Source organism: Adiantum capillus-veneris, chromosome 30 (genome assembly GCF_014529385.1).
Source record: "Adiantum capillus-veneris isolate H3 chromosome 30, ASM1452938v2, whole genome shotgun sequence".
NCBI classification, from domain to species: Eukaryota; Viridiplantae; Streptophyta; class Polypodiopsida; order Polypodiales; family Pteridaceae; genus Adiantum; species Adiantum capillus-veneris.
In genome coordinates, this window is record NC_140960.1 from 39,539,602 (window position 1) to 39,556,411 (window position 16,810).

The following is a 16,810-nucleotide window of genomic DNA, read 5'->3' on the forward strand; positions in this document are numbered from 1 at the left end:
TAGGATTTCTAGATGATTTTGTAATGACCATTGAGTTCTATTATGGTTAACTGGTCTTACTATTTGAAGGGCTCAACTGTGGCCCATACATTATGATTATAGTTACAAAACAAAACTTCTCAAATTACTTTTCGCATATAAGTATTTGGTTATGGAGGGTGACATTTTTTTCAATAAAAAGTTTTCAAGATCAAATGGTGTAATTTTGACAAGATTAACAAAAAATGTGTGGAAAATTCTTAAGATTTGTTAAAAACTTGTATATTTAGAACAATAGTTAGTATAATAATTTTTTAGTTTGACATGGATAACAATTGATAAGTTCTTTAAAGCCTACCGTACGTAACCAAGTCTAACAGATTTGTTGTCTTGACTATATGGATGTAAGTGAGAATTCTATCTTGACTTAAAAAGGTTTAGCGTGTTGCAATCCGACTCTGAAGAAATATGATGATTCGATAAAGATGACCTCAACATGTCTACTACTTTTGTATAAATTCATTAGAATGATACCTCATTCTTATTATGTTGTACATTAATGAATCAAAGACAGAGTCATTTCTGTACAAATCCTTGCCTAATCATCTAAAGCCAGTTATCTTTTGAGCGTTATGTTCTTTTGTGTATATGTATTTAGTTTCATAAAACCACACACGGGCACGGGCACGCGCACGCACATGCATGTTTAAACACATGCATAACATTCAATGCTGATGTCTTTGGCATGTTCACAAAGGAACATTGAAGGATCTCATGAAAATCATGTGCCTCTTGTTGCTATTTGTATTGACTTCATTTTATAAATTTACAGCATATTTCCACAACTGTGGAAGGGCACTAGATGCACACGTCAACGCAAGTCGGCTCTAACAAGAGAAGACGAAATTGCCGAAAAGGAAGATCCGTCACAGATCTGCACCCACTGATCTGTAGGATGCCTCTAAGTTGCATGTCAGCGTGTCATGCGCACAAAACTTTTTGGGTGAGCTCTTCTTTTTGTATGGTACACTACCAAAATTGTGATGAGTATAATCAGTCCCACTGAAAATAGAACCACTCCTGCAATCAGGCCTCCACGTCTTTTTGTTGCTGTTTTACTTGATGAGTCTGCTACCTGTGTCTGTGAACAGAAATATGCTCCACATTAGAAAAAACATCGACGAGCAATTTCAAAAGCAAGCACATAGTCTGATGCAAAATCGACGCCCTAAATGAACCAAATATCTCTTCAAAAGTACACAGCATGCATTATGGTCAGCAGACATCGTCCCAACTCAACCAGCAACAGCTCCTGTTTATTAGATTGATTCAAACAGCATACAAATGGTTCATCTGTAGAGGTAATAAGATAAGCGACACTAAACGTCAAGAAATATTTTAGACAATCAACACCATCACTTCCTCAAACCTCACTACATTATGCCAAATGATCTTAACAATCAGATTCTTTCGTTGCAAGGATGAGCGAATTTGTGAGTGGAGATCAGCCCATTTGTTTCCTCTCTCAGCTCTTCCAGGGGCAAAGCACAACAAGTTTCCGACTAGTCCTTTCCCAAAACCATATATTTGCAACTTAAATCAAATCTGCAACTGCTGATGTATGCATGGACTCACTAGCTTACGTTGGCACACCGATGTTGGATGCAAACGAGTATGACACCACTCTAGATAACATTTTTCGGGTGTCACTCCATCCATCAGCCACGAACATGATGCCATAATTAGACCAATACTCCCCATGCTTGTTGCCACTACATATATTCTCCTTCCTGAGCAGAGTGGTGCAGATGCTCTTCGCAGAAGGGGAACATAAGAAGGCCACTTCCCAATCTTCTTGAGTCTTGACCAAGGAGAGCTACTCGTTTGTTGAAAAGAGTAAACAAGAATATGAGACAACCGACTTGACATCCCAAACAGGATGTAAATACTAGCAGAAGGCACTGAGCCAAGTGGGCAGCAATGTAGTTGTGATAGAAGAAACCAGCCACAGCCTTGTTCAGACGCTCTTTCAAGTGAGGATTCCGATTTTCTCAAGCACTGTTGGCACGGATAAGTGGATGGAATTGCTTCAGAGGAAGCCCTTTGCAAACGGTTACGATGGGTATGCTTGCAGCAGCACACCTCCATTTAAGCCACCACCAGGTTGACTACTCGTGACCTCCATAGAACGCCCTGAGGCCTTGCCATGAATGGGGACCGGCAACCACTTGTGATGTAGTAAGACAGGTCATTCCGCAATCAGTTGCAACCACAAAAAGGTCATCCAAAAAGATAGTGTAAGAAAAAAAAAGATTGGATGATAAGTAAGAGGAGGAGATGTAGATGAGCTGGGCAGATCACTGCCTAGGCATATTTAAGTTTATACACTCAAAGCACATCTAGAGCTAGACCCTACACCACCCATCCTTGTCCCCATTGCAGAAAGTACACTTCCTTGTAAGAGGGATGTACAAGGGAAGGTCCCTCTCAGTGAATCCTGTAAAAAGCTTTAGCCTTGGAGATCTGATAGATTGAAATCCATGTGCTAGTACTTGGATGGTTTCGTACTTGTTTCTTAAAAGTAGCACCTCTTTTTGTCATGGCATATTTGCCCTTGACCTTGGGATCTCTACCACTGAGGTGTTTATTGATAGATTTTTTTTTTTTTCTTGCAAAACAAAAACAAAGACTCATGCTTATGCAAATTATTGTCTTGCTTATTTGCACCTGACCTTGGGTCCTCTGCCATTAAGGTGTTTATTGATGGAAATAATTTTTTCCAAAAAAAAAAACACCAATAAGCTAAGTTTAGTCTTGCAAGCAATGAAAATTTCATGCAAAAATGAGATGAAACCTTGCCAATGTCAACCTTGACTTGATATACAGGTAAAGAGAGGATAGAAAAACAATGTGCTAGGGTTGAGCTTTATCCAGAAACACAACCTTAAATTTAGGGAGAATCCCTTAGACATAAATACATTCGTAGATGAATCCAAGAAAACGATAGTGCAAGTTCAAAGACTCATGATAGTTATCCACAAGACAGTATAATCATCAGCTCTACCATGCATAGTAAAAAAAAAAAACTAGATCATCCCGACTAATGTACCCCTGCCAAATAGTAGATGTAGAACCATAATCTCAGTGAACAAAGTATGAATACATAATTGACTACAATCTGATACCAATGTAACACGCTAACGTCTCGGAAGCATGCTTACTAGTTTATCAATGCTAAACAAAAAGATAGTCGTTTAAAACTTGAGACTAGAGCAAAGAAGAACAGAGAGAAACCCTTACCTACTCCAATTCAACTTTGCCTTCATGAAAGCAAGGATAAACTTGATCGACTTTAAACCTACAAGGGAAAATTCTTGGCTTTGAGTAAAGTTCTTGAAAGTGCTACTCACTTGCCACCTTCAAGAGCCTTGAAGGTCCCCTTCAATCTCCTGAAAACAGGTGCACCTTCTACATTTGAATCCAGGGGTGTCCATCTTGACCGCTAGGAATTGTTAGCACTCCATGGATTGACCTCCTGTGGGTGTCGCTCTATCCATCAATGATAAGAGACTCCATTTGATAACCACAATGCATTCGTTGTCTCCGTCGCTTGCTCTACACTCCACTTTGCGTTAATGATTAAGGTTGTGTGAATGGTCCAATGAAGGGGGCACATAAGACGGGCCATACTCCCACTCTATGTCACTATGGCCCAAAAGTATCGAGACCTATTTCAAAAAAAGAAAACACTTCCATCTTTTGAATAGGGACTTTCCAATGATGGTTTTGTGATGCTGCTAGAGGTGGCCAAAGCTTTCGGAAAATTTGTGTAGGCTTTCCGAGGCCAGTTTGAGCTTGTCTACCATCCTCCTGATCAATTGTATCCTATCATTGATATATCTTAAGGTTGTATGGGTGTTTTTCCCCATGATATCATTGTATATCTTTCAAGGTGTAAGGGCAAGGGTCCTATGGTGGCTATGAGGGCAAGGCAGGTCACGTGTCAGGAATGCATGCTAGGTGGGGCTCTATATAAGAGCATGGTTGGGAGGTTACAAGCATGCTTGTCACCCCCTTGGTCTTACATGGGTTTCAGAGCAAAGTGGATCTTGGGGACGGTGGTGGTCATAGAATTTTTCTAGAAGAGAGAACCACGAGGCATGGAAGCATGCAAGGCATGCATCGAATCGGGGAAGACGAGGCTAGACTAAGCCGTGTGCACAGGGACTACACAGAGGTTTGGAGCTCAGAGTCCGCAGCGATGGGCGTGGGAAAGAAGCCTAGCACACAAGGGGAGGTCGAGTTCGACCCTGCACGAAACAAGGAGTCGTCGGCACCAAACGTGGTTGCCTTACTGATGCCAGTGTTTTGATTCATGGGCGGGCTCACAGAGTGGTCATAGAGTGCATGATGAGTAACCTTCTCCTCTCTGACTGCCGTGCAAGCTGGAAGCCATGGCTTCTCCTTGTTTTCCCATTTAGAGTCGCCCATAAAGTTGGGGTAAGGCCAAAAGCCCTACACCTTAGAGAGTTTTCCCACCGGCCATGTTACCGGATCGTTATAGGTAGGACGTCAGGCAGCAACATGCACGGTAAGGAACACAACCTGTCACAAACGCAGGAAGAAACTCAAAATTCATGTTTTGACAGTTTCAAAAAGGCTTCGAAGGTGAGCCGAGAAAAGGGAAATTAAAGCTTGAAGATCATCCGATAGAGAGCTTTGAAGCAGTTATCAAGGAACGCGAGTCCAGAGGGATGGAACGCCAGAGTGGCGTTCCGGGAAAATCATGGGCTGGAATGTCTCGGAATGGCCAGATGTTCCTAACAAGCCAAACAAACTGGAACGTGGAGTCCACAACGGCTGGCAGCTGGCCGGATTCGGTTCAACGTTTATACTTCCAGCCAACAATAAAAAACGGGCATATTTTTGAAAGAGAGTTATTTTTTCCTGAGCTCTATCAACACGGCTTCCTCCTCAATGAGAAAAGGGCTAAGATCAAATTATTCCAGCTTTTCCTTTGTGATTTGTAGCCGACGTGTTCTAGCCACCGTTTCATACGCCTCAGGCAATTTCGTGAGAACCAAAGCAGCTAATTGAGTACTCGTCAGTGCACTTTTCATAGCCGATAGTTGATCATGAATAACTTTAAGAAATGATTGCATGGAAATTCCTCGCGGAAACTGGATGGAAAATAAATGTCCAAGAAGGGTGACTGCTCGCATCGGAGAATCCCGATCAAACATTCCAACGGGCTTGAACCACATATCATTGGCAGTCTTCAAAGTCTGAATGGCTGGAGAAATGTCCTTTGTAAGAGATTACCCAATGGCCGAGATTGCCTTCGCATTAGTCGCATCCCAATCGACACACGATTTAAGATATTTGTCATCTTTAAGGCAGGTGTACTTGTTGGGATCCTTCATGGGACAGGGCTCCGAGCTGTTGACAATATCCCATAAGCCTTTCTGTGAGAACTAGAGTCGCATGATCAATTCCAATGAGCGTAGTTATTGCCATTCAATTTGTCATTGTGGCGCTCGAGCAAGGGGGGGCCATGTTGACGTTGCAAAATCTGGAAATCCGGGAATCCTTCTCGCACTCCAAGGGTGGCCTCACTAGCCAAGCTGCAAAATCTGCAAGTTGATCATTGCTCTGCACAAAGAGCTCCACACGAAGTGGGCTCCGCAAACTTTGCTATCCCTCTCTTGAGCTCCAATCTGCTCGCCTTTTCGTCTCCCGAGCCAGTACAACACGCCTCTAGGGCTCTTGCAGGCCGCCTTCCCAAGGACGATCCTCTCCTTTTAAGACGGTCCTTCACTACACCTTGAGATCCATTTGTGTTCCTTCCAAAGCCAATCAAGTAGGCTCTTTTGGTTCCCCGCTTGAAGCTCCAACCATGCAATCAAGTCCTTTTGTAGTGTTTTAAAATGTTGGAAGGGAGCCTTTGCAGGAGAGAGAGAGAGAGAGAGAGAGAGAGAGAGAGAGAGAGAGAGAGAGAGAGAGAGAGAGAGAGTTGGTTGTCAACAATGAAGAGAGAAAACCTGTGTTAAAACGCTGGTTGCAAGGGGGGAAATCTTCGTTATCACTGCAAGGAAAGAAGGGAAAAAATCGCCAGCGAGGTGGGATAAACGTTTTAAAACGCAGTAGGAAAAGGCGAGGAGTCGGCGTCGAATGGTTCCCTAGTGCCGGTGTTTCAAAACGTCGTCGGTGGGGCAGGGGGGTCAGGTGATGCCGCTTGCAGCGTACCAAAGCACTGGCGAGGTGTCATGACCAATGCTAAGCAAGCACTCCCAACTAGCGTTTTAATAGCGACTGGAACAACGGCGGCAGCAAAGGGGGGGAGACGAAGCGGCGCCGAGAGGGTATCTTTACCTAGCGTTTCAAAACGCTACCAGCGAAGGTTTGGGGAGTTACGCGCCAACAGCGATGGAGTCAAGCCTCTTCTCAACGGTGCAGCTCCTCCTCCACCAAGGTTCCTCAATGACACGGCTCTGATACCATGTCAAAGTCGACGATGCGGAAGCGTAGAGACCAAGGAGAAGGAGAGAGAGAGAGAGAGAGAGAGAGAGAGAGAGAGAGAGAGAGAGAGAGAGAGAGAGAGAGAGAGAGAGAGATGAAATGAAATGTTGTATTAACGTCTTCAAAAGGCCAGAGTGACCTATGAGACCAAACTAATACAAAAGTGGTGAATCTGTTACAATGTTTGAAAAGTGTGAAAGTGTGAAAATAAATGCGAAAAACTAAATACAAAGTATTAGATAAACTTCTTAGGAGCATTCTGGGTGTCTGGCTAGCATGCTTCTAATCCTCTGTTGTAGTCTCCTCCGGTGAAGTGTGCTTCTGCATCTCGGTCGTGGTCGTCTCGATTTCCTAAGCTCGATCGCCCTGTCAATGAGGGTGCCTTTGGTATGAATGTGGGTACTCCTTTGTGCTCGCTGCTGGCCTCTTGCTTCTCCTTCCACTCCTGCTTCTCTCGATCCGAAGAAATCTGTGATCTGCTTCTGAGGCTGTAGTGCTCTTTGTCTTCTCATTAGATTATCCCCGTGCCGATGTAGTTCCAGTAGGTACAGGCCTAAGCACCTTTGATCTTGGTATTGCATGACTCTATTTAGGGGTCCAAAGCCTTCTTTAAATAGGCAATGGAAACGCCCACGTATCTCATAGTATACGGTGCAATGGCATATGTAGTGTAATTCTGTCTCCGGCTCCATTCCGCATAACTTGCAAATTCTGCTCTCAGGTGGGATTCCCCTAAATCTGCCAAATTCAATATCCAGCTGGTGTGAGGATGTACGAATCTGACCAATAGCACATCTCAAACCACGAGACAGGTGTAGCTCGGGCGAATCACAAAACCATCTTCAGATAGCTGTTCTTTGTAGTCGGCCATCTTCGTGCCCAATTCTTGGGTCTACCCATGTCCTCTTAGTGTCCAACTGTATAAGATCCTGGCGGATCATTTTATTAATCTCTGTTCGTGTGATTGCCAGTGATGGAGCCTCAAGAGAGTATTGGAAGGGGGGTAATCTTTCCATACTGAACCCGTGTCTCTGAAACCACGAGGACAGTTGCGCATACCAGCATGATGTATCTCCTTTCATTGCTAATTGTCGAGAGGATTCGAGGGCCAATCTAGTATATCGGCAAGTATTTGAATCCCACAAACCATGTATAAAGGACACTGATCTGGTAAGAGCTTCAATTTCTATCGGAGGGGCAGCTAGTTCCGCTTGGGTAATCGCATGTGGTACGGAGGCCTTGGCTCTAATCACTCGGGAAATCATAGATACCAAAGGTCTCTCCATTGACTTCCAATTATCCTAATCCACACATGGTCCCCAAATCTGGACCCCATAAAGCATAGCCGAAGCCACCACAGTATCAAAGAGCCAAAGTTTTGTTCGTGGTTCCTCAAAATGCACTTGTGAACACATCCTCTCCAACCCTCCCAAGGCCGCAGAGGCTCTGGACAATCTAGCATCCGCTGCTTTCTTAAGAGTAAACTTCGGTCCTGTAAATACCACACCAAGGTATGTGTATGCATTTGTGTACTCTACTGTATCCTGGCCATATGCAAATGTAGGTGCCGATCTCCTAACCCACTGCGGTGTGGTGTTAAACACCATAACTTTGGTTTTACCCAAATTTACCGATAGTCCGCTATCTTCCGCGAATTTATGTAATGCATCTAATTGCCTCTGCATTCCATCTGGTGATTCTGCTATCAATACAATATCATCTGCATACAACAACAAAGGGATCCATGACCCTGCAAGTTGAGCACCTTTGTCACCCTCTCTATCAATGTAATCTGATACCTCATCTATATACATACCAAATAAAGTAGGGGACAGTGGGCATCCCTGCTTTACTCCAACAGTGGAATGAACAATGTCAGAATCCCCTTCTGGAGTACGTACATAACCAGTTACTGACCCGTATAAGGCCATGATCCCCCAGATAATCTCTTTGGGGACCCCTAACTCTTGCATTCTGCGCATCAATCTGGCCCTTGGTACTGTATCAAAAGCTTTCCGAAAATCCACAAAGCAACAATACATCTCCCGCTTGCTCTTCCTTCCTCAATAATGGCTCTGAGCGTAAGAATATGATCTAAAGTTGAATAACCCCTCTTGAATCCAGCTTGTCCTGTTGCCCTTATGCCCTCATTCTCTGCCCATCTACTCAATTTTTGTTCCAAAATGGATGCGTACAGTCGGGTCAATGTGTGACCCACCATAATCGTATGGTAGTTCTCGGGTATCATAGGATGCCCTGACTTGAAAATAGGTACGATAGTAGATAATTTCCAAGATTCAGGTAATCCTTCACACATGACCCGATTAAACAGACGAGCAAGGACTTTTGAAAGTAGATCCCTTGCATGGATCAGATGTTCTGCTACTAAACCCTCACGATCATATGCTCTTCTTGTCTTCATCTTATCAATGGCTTTTTCCACCATTTCCGTAGTAAAGAAAGTACTAGTAGCAAGGCATGGCTCTAGCGGATCTGGTAATGGAGGCTGTCCAGATACCATATATAATGATGTTACATATTGACCCCAAATCTCAGGAGAAGTAATTGTCGGAGGCGATGAGTGCTCGTGAAATAAACACCAAGCCTCATGTGAGTCCTGACTCAAGAAAAGCTGATATAAATCCTTCTCCAGTTTGGCTAAAAATGCCCTTTTCTTGCGACGTACTATACGCTGAAGAGCAATCCGAGACTGCTTATATGTGATGATCCCAAGTGTAAGCTCTTTCTGGACCTGGGTTCTCGTCTCTCTGCATTCCTCGTCGTACCAACTGTTTTGAGGCATGTTCCCAGTTCCTCTCTTCTGATCAGGCTGAGTATATGGGTATGCCTCTTGTGCTGCTCAATGTAGTATCTCTCTTAGCTGAGAAGTAATCTCCTCTACAGTATATACTGGCTCAGCTGCCCACATCCTATTATAGATCTTTTCCACATAGACTGAGTCAGTCTCTGGCATGAGAGTATATCTTGTGTGTCCTCTTCCTTTGTACTTGAGAGGTATTGTATTGGAAGGAGATTGATAAGGTCAAGAGAGCATGATCCACTGCAATCCCAACCAGTCTGGGTCCCACCTTAAAATCCCCATATTCAGAGAGTTCTTTATCCTGTGAGTTTCTAGTAAGCCTCTCCTGTGATAAATCCACTTCTCTGAGCATTTCCTCAGAAGTATCATAGAATACTGCTTGAGAGTTGGCCGTTCTGGCATTAAAGTCTCCTAAGAGACCATGTCTCCATCTCTAGAGAACTCCCATATGTCATTATTCAATATGGAGAAAGGGGATTGTCCTTTAGGTGAGGAGTAGACTGATGTGCTTGGAGGGAAGTAGCATATAGCGATATATAGAAATCTACCTGTCTCGGCTCTCATTCTCACCCACATATACCTTGCTTGTTCATCTTTCTTGATAATCTATAGTAGTGGTTTCAGATCCTCTTTAAATAAGACTACTACTCCTCCTGAACCTCGGCTACCTCGTAGAGATCTCTTTTCTGGTCGACCAGCTGTTTCCCATAAATACCCCTTCACATGTGGCATAAGCTGTCCCGGTATCTGGTGTGTCTCTGAGTAGAAAACTATGTCTTTGTCCCTAAAGCTGTCTTCAAAGGCACCTACATCTAGCCTATATGATCCATTACAATTCCACGCCGCTATCCGGAGCGTCGCCCCATAGGTCTCGCACCGTCATGATGAGCACTTTTCTAGAACCACTACTTTCCCTCCTCTATAAAAGGAGATTTTCCCCTTTTCTCTTGCTGCCCTGATCTCTGGCATCAACTCTTGCATGTGTGCCACTTGTGCCAATGTAAGGTCATCTCCCTGGAAAATACCGGTTTTCTTAAGAGTTGGCCTCTTCTTTAGAAATTCTTTCCTTATTTCTATATTCGGGAAGCAGAGAATAAGTGCCCTATCCTTTACGTTTCCCTTCTCATCGATTCCTTTCTTGCCCACTCTCCATGCACTTGTGTGAGTAGGCTCTGTGATGCACATGCGTTGTAGTAGTTCCCTCACTTCTTCATCTACATTCTCTTTGTCTTTGACTCCTGTGACCCGCTCATGCAGAGCCTGATTCTTCCTTTTCTACTCTTCCTCAATGGTCATATTAATAATGGTGGAGGTAGGTGTGGTCTCACGCATCTAGGCCTTCCCTTTCTTCGCATCCTCAATCCATTTCTTTGCTTCATCAACCTTTTCTTGTGTCTTAACAAGACGTTCCGCCAATGAAGATGCCGTTTTCGATTTCTGTTCATCTCCTTCCCGTAGAGCTTTCATCTGATCCTTCATGTCCTCAAGCTCCTTCAGCACCGAAGGTTGGTCGTCTCCCTTCTCCTTAGTTGCAGATTTGCAAGCCGCAAGTTCTCCTTTTAGCTCCTCGATTATTGCATCTTTTTCCCCCATGTGCTTTCCATATTTGTTCTCCATGCCTCAAAACTTGCTACTGCCTCATCGAGTTTCTTTTGCATAGCGCATTCTGTTACATTACTTCGGCCTTGATTAGGTTTCGTAATTCCGTTTTCACGATCTGAATTTCCTCATTCCGTATCCCCCGGATCTCTCTCCTTAGTTCTCTCATCATGTCTCCATACATGGAGTTCCTGTAGCTCTCAGTGTTCGCGTGCATTTCCTTCCTGATGTCATCCCTCATATAGTTTAGCTCTGATTTGAGCATCCCTTGGACCTTCTCCATCAGTAGCTCATCATGTATCCTAGAGGTTTTCCCAACTCGTAATGATCCTGGTGATAGTACAGTATCTCTGTTTCTCCGTTTGAAAGTAGCCGTTGTTTTTTTTGGGGTGGTGTAGCTATCTACACCCAGCCCTTCCCCTTCGGTAGGCGGATCCATCGAACCCGGGCCACAAATGTGGGGTAGGGTGCTAGGGTACTAGGGTGAGGGACTGAGAATATGGCAAACTTAACCAGTTTAACTTAAGGCTTAAAATCTCTTTAAACTTGAAAGCAAAGAGAATGGTCTTAAGGCTTAAAATCTCTTTAAACTTAAATTTTACCTTAAGGATTAAAATGAAATAAACTTGAACATAGGAGATATTGACTTCCTACGCGTAGAAGGACTGCTTGACTTACTACGCGTAGAACAGCTGGAAGTGCTACGCATAGGACTGCGCAGGACTGCTGAGCATATGACTGCGTAGGACTGCTACGCGTAGGACTGTGCGGGATTGCTGAGAGAGAGTGGAGACAAGCGATTATGCTCCTGCGCTCTGTCCAAGAGCCCTGCGCTCTGTGCATTCCTGTGCCCTGCACGAGGCTGCGCGTTTCTCTGCCCTACGCAAGGGCTTGTTCAAACTTTGAGCTAGGGCGGCACCTGCTGCATCCCTAGTCACCCTAGTTAGCGAGTTGGACAGTGTGTGTGTGTGGGGTAGCGATTCTGCTCCTGCGTCCCTACTTCTCTCTGTTCAAGCGTCGGACTGCCCTCGCCGGACTGATCAAGCGCCGGAGAGAGTGCTCAACAGCTCATAGCAGGACTGTTGAGAGAGAGAGAGAGAGAGAGAGAGAGAGAGAGAGAGAGAGAGAGAGAGAGAGAGAGAGAGAGAGAGAGAGAGAGAAATGAAATGAAATGTTATATTAACGTCTTCAAAAGGCCAAAATGACCTATGAGACCAATCAGTTACAAAATGAAATGACATATTAACGTCTACAGAAGGCCAAAGTGACCTATGAGACCAAAAAAGTTACAAGTGGTGAATCTAGTACAATCTCTGAGTACAACTAAAGAAGTGGGGGGGGGGGCAAAGGAAATCCCTCATCGGTAGGTGGCGAATCTCGTCAATATCCTCCATAGTCGGTACTCTGAATGGGCACCTCGCATGTCGAACTAGGGTGATCCGGATCCTCTACTGCAGCCTCCTCCGATACTGTGAAGCCCCCCGTGGTTGTGGGCGTCTGGATCTCCCTAGCTCAATCGCCCAATCGATCAAAGTCCCTCTGGTGTGGGTGTGATCTGAAGCTGAGCTCTACTGTGGTGAGCACTCCTCTGGCTGCTCATTGTCTGCAGGTGTAAAGAAATCTATGATTTTCCTCTGAGACAGGCTCTCCCTGGGTCTGCACAGCTCGAGTAAAAATAGGCCTAGGCATCTTTGGTTTGGGTATCTCATGACTCTAGAAAGTGGTCCGAAACCCTCTTTGAACAAGCAGTGAAAGCGGCCACGGATCTCATAGTACACCGGGCAGTGACATATGTAGTGCAGCTCTGTCTTTGGCTCAATATGACATAAATGGCATATCCTGGCCTCTGCTCGTACTCCTCGAAATCTACAAGTCTCGATTTGAAGCTGATGCGAGGATGTGCATATCTGGCCAATAGCACACGTTCGGCGATGTGGTCAGATTTTGCATGGCCGCTATGAGACCTTTTGCTCAGCTGCTTTTGGGCCTGGAGGCATCAAGGGAAGTGTATGTATGACTATTGCGGACTCATGGCAGCAAGTTATTATGGGCAGAGGTATTATTGTGCCAGGTAGGGCCCAGTGGATTACTGTGCAGGTTCATGATTGCCTGATGGGCATCCTGAATATTGAATCGCCCAATGTGGCTAGTGCACGAGCTGAGTTTTGATCGCATATTGTAGAGTGTTGCCTCGTGTAGAGCAGTGGTGTTGGGGGAGACTTCAACATGTTGGAGGACCCCTTTAATAGGATTGGAGGTAGCCATGCTGTTGTGCACGGGGCTGAGTTGGGAGTTTGGGAGCGCTTTTGTATGACTTTGAGGATTGGCAGCATGCAAGCTTTGTGTGGCCCCCTGAAAACTTATCTTTCTCTTGCTCTGACCGCAAAGTAGGAGGAGTGAATCTATCTCGGATAGATTGCTTCTACGCTAGTGACCGCATCTGTGACGTGGGAGGATCTGTTTGCATTTTAGCAAGGACCACATTTTCAAATCATGCGCCAATGATTCTTACTATGACAGATAGACAGAGGAGTGGGAGTAAGATGCTACGCATCCCCGAGAGGATTCTTCTGGATAAAGAGCTCAGAGAGCGGGTGGTGACACTTTGGACCGAGAGGTTGGGCACTCGAGGCACCTCTGCGAGTAAAGTGGCCATTGGACTTGCTGAGCTTAGTCGTTTCTTCCTCCAGGATGCTGCAGCCAAGGAGGAGGAGAAGTGTCTGAAACGGGGTATTGCTTCTATACAGCGAATGCAGGAGCGCTACCCAGACAGTCCTTGGTTTGAGGAGCAGTTGCAGCAGGCTCAACAAGAGCTTATCACCATTGAGGAGAGACGTCATGAGTTTGCTTTTCATCGACAGGCATCTCAATGGACCCAAGTGGGTGACAGAGTTACTGGGGAGTTCTTTGAGGCTGTGGGGCCTCGCCATGTGCGCATCAGTGTTAGCCAGTTGAGGAGACCAGATGGGTCAGTTGTGTCACAACCTAAGGATATGCGTGCAGTTGCTACCGACTTTTACTGAGAGTTGCTTTCAGTTGAGCCACAATCAGAGGGACGGGATGCATGCAAAGAGCAGGTTTGGGCACAAATGCCTTGCCTAGTTACTGAGGAGATGCATCAGAGACTAGAGACGCCTCTCCATCTAGAGGAGCTCCATGAGGCCCTCAGGGCACTTCCCCGAGGTAGCTGCCCAAGGGAGGATGGTTTGACTTCCAGCTTCTTCTTGGAGTATTGGGAGGTGCTTGGTTCGGATCTTTGCAGTGCCTACCAGCACATTTTTCACAGTAGTGAGATGATGAGTGAGGGTCTGCTTTACCTTATCCCCAAGCAGGCTGGCTCCTTGGATGAGATTCGACACTGGTGGCCCATCACCATTCTCAACTCATCCTACAAAATTTTAGCGAAGGCTGTAAGTTTGAGGATTCAGCCACTTCTTGAGAGCATTATTCATGAGACTTAGACAGGAATTTTTGAGTGCACTATCCTTGACATCTTCACCTTTTGGCAAGCAATGGCCCTTGTGGTCTCCGAGGCGAGGATCTTGTGATACTCCTCGATTTTGAGAAGGCTTACGACAAAGTTGACTGGGACTTCCTAGAGGGCACTCTGTGCAGGATGGGGTTTTCAATGCTTGGATCAGAGGAGTGTCAACTCTCTATAGATGTGCGCACAGCCAGGTGCTCTTGGAAAGGGAAGAGATAACGCTTCATGCTCACACGTTCGGTTAGACAGGGTTGCCCTCTTGTCCCCTTTCTCTTTTCTATGCTGAGGTGATGAGTAGATTTCTGACTTCACCGGAGGTTGGTTTGCGTGGTCTAGAGATCCCTATTAGGGGAGACGAGCTACTAGATGTTGAGTTTGCTGACAACTCGGGCTTGTACTTGGAGGGCAATGAGGTCAATCTGCACAGGCGTGAGCAGGCTCTTGAGGTGTTTTGTTGTGCATTAGGGGATTGACCAATTGGAGGAAGACTGTGGCTTTTTGGGTTGGCAGTACTCCTACACTCGATTGGTTGCCGAGAGGGGGGAGGGCTTTCGGTGGATCCCCCAGGGACTTCTGTACGTTATCTGGGCTGTCAGGTTGGCTAGGATTTGTCTCTAGCGCAACAAATTGCCCCCCTCCCCCTGCCCCCCCTCCTTTCCATTAGGAGGAAACTGCTTCATTGGAGTTTAGCACGGCTCTCTCTAGCTGGCAGAGTTGTGGCCAACTAGGTGCTTTTGGCTACTATGTGGTGCATCACGTCTTGCTGGAGTTCCTACATCAGCCACCTGGAGAGGTTGATTAGGGATTTTTTGTGGTTAGGGCGTGACACCCAGTCAGCCCAGGGCCAAAGTGTCCTAGTAGGTCATCACCTTACCATGTTTTGTAAGGTGCAGCGGAATGAATGTTGTATTTTCTCAAGATTAGTGATCTTTATTGCTCAAGGCTCCTTTTAGTTCTTAGGGAAAGAGAGAGCTTTCCGTGTTATGGAGAGTGCTATGATCACGAACAAGTGAGTGGATATTGTGCGTGCAAGTGAATGAGACTGAGAGAAGGAGAGAAAAGAGATACAACACAGAGAGGTTGTAAAACCCTCCTCCGAAGGCCCCACTCTCGTCGGCGAGAGTGGTCTATTCTTTGATTGCACAAGGTGTACAATGCGTATGCAATGGGACTATGCCGATGACGACGACGACGACTTGATGGCTGAAATCTGAGATCTTCTAATCGCTGAATTCTGGGACTGTTTCGGTGGCTGAGAATGACTGTTTTGGCTGCGTTTTTATGGCTGAAAATGGGGGGAACATCTGCAACCAACTGGGGGGGAATCTGCTACTGTGTCATGGCTGAAAACCTGCGTTTTCTTCAAGGCTGAATCTCTGCTGTAAAAACGCTGATGCTGCAGGTTCCTAGCGTTAGTGTTTGGGGCTGAAAATGCTGGAGAAGCTGAGGTCTAGGCTGGCGTTTTTGCATGAAAAACGCTGGCTGAAGGGGTGGCGTTTTGGTAATGGAAACGCTGGGCTGAATGGCTACTGTAGAGCAAACGCCAGGCAAAGCAATGGGATGGCGATGCTGAATGCTATGGGGGAAACGCCAGGGATGGGATAAAGGTATGGAGAGGGTCTACTGCTGAGAAGTTGCTTGTTGAGCGGGAAGCTCCTGCTGCCTCTTCTGCCAGAAAGTGCTAACTTGGGTTTGCTTATATATTAACTTAGCAAAATTGCCCTACCTCCTTTTGTTGGAAAGTCACTTAAAAATAATAAGTGAAAATAACCAAAAATAGGAAAATAGGCTAAGTGCACTGGAAAATTCCCCTAACTGATTCTAATGGATTCTGATGGGAATTCCGATGATCATGTTGTGTGCAACCGGAGGATATGCATCTATGCTAAGTGACTGGGCATGCACGGTCTACAAATAGACTCACAAAAGTGCCAAATCACTGCTAATCTAGGCTTGACTGGATTGATTGAACCCTGTTATGCTGTAGCTTGTCCACTGACACATAGGGTTGGGATGTGTCACGTGACATGTTCTCAAGGAGGGCTGGGGATCATTGACCCAGGACGACAAAGCAGTGCCCTCCTTGGGAAGCTTGTGGTCAGAGGACTTCTTCCAAGGGAGGGAGCCCTCAAAGGAGCTGTTTCTACACCGGATTCGTCCTTGAGTCCCTCATATGGTGTTAGAGTTACACTGTCGTTGCTTCGCCATTTTGTACGGCTAGTGATTTTCCCAGGCTGGCCACCCATTGCACATCACGAAGGTTACACGGGTGGGCACTTTAGCACGTGTCCGGCCGGTCATTTTTGAGCCTGGCTGGGTGCACACAACCCTTTGATCTTCGGGCATAATATTTGTCGCCATCTTCTGATCCGGCCATGGTGACTGCTCAGCAAAAGTAATTGCTTCTG

At 45.7% G+C, this 16,810-nt stretch overlaps 1 protein-coding gene across 2 annotated transcripts in view; it reads right to left on the minus strand.

Annotated features, from left to right (window-relative positions):
* Positions 1-578: 578 nt before the first annotated feature.
* Positions 579-16,810, minus strand: part of LOC147417836 (uncharacterized) — a 140,834-nt gene continuing 124,602 nt past the window's right edge. For both annotated transcript variants that reach the window (XM_086507186.1, XM_086507185.1), the window contains exon 10: positions 579-1,120. In XM_086507186.1, coding sequence (XP_086363312.1) covers positions 953-1,120 — 168 coding nt within the window. In that variant the 3' untranslated portion in view covers positions 579-952. The remainder of the gene's footprint in view (positions 1,121-16,810) is intronic.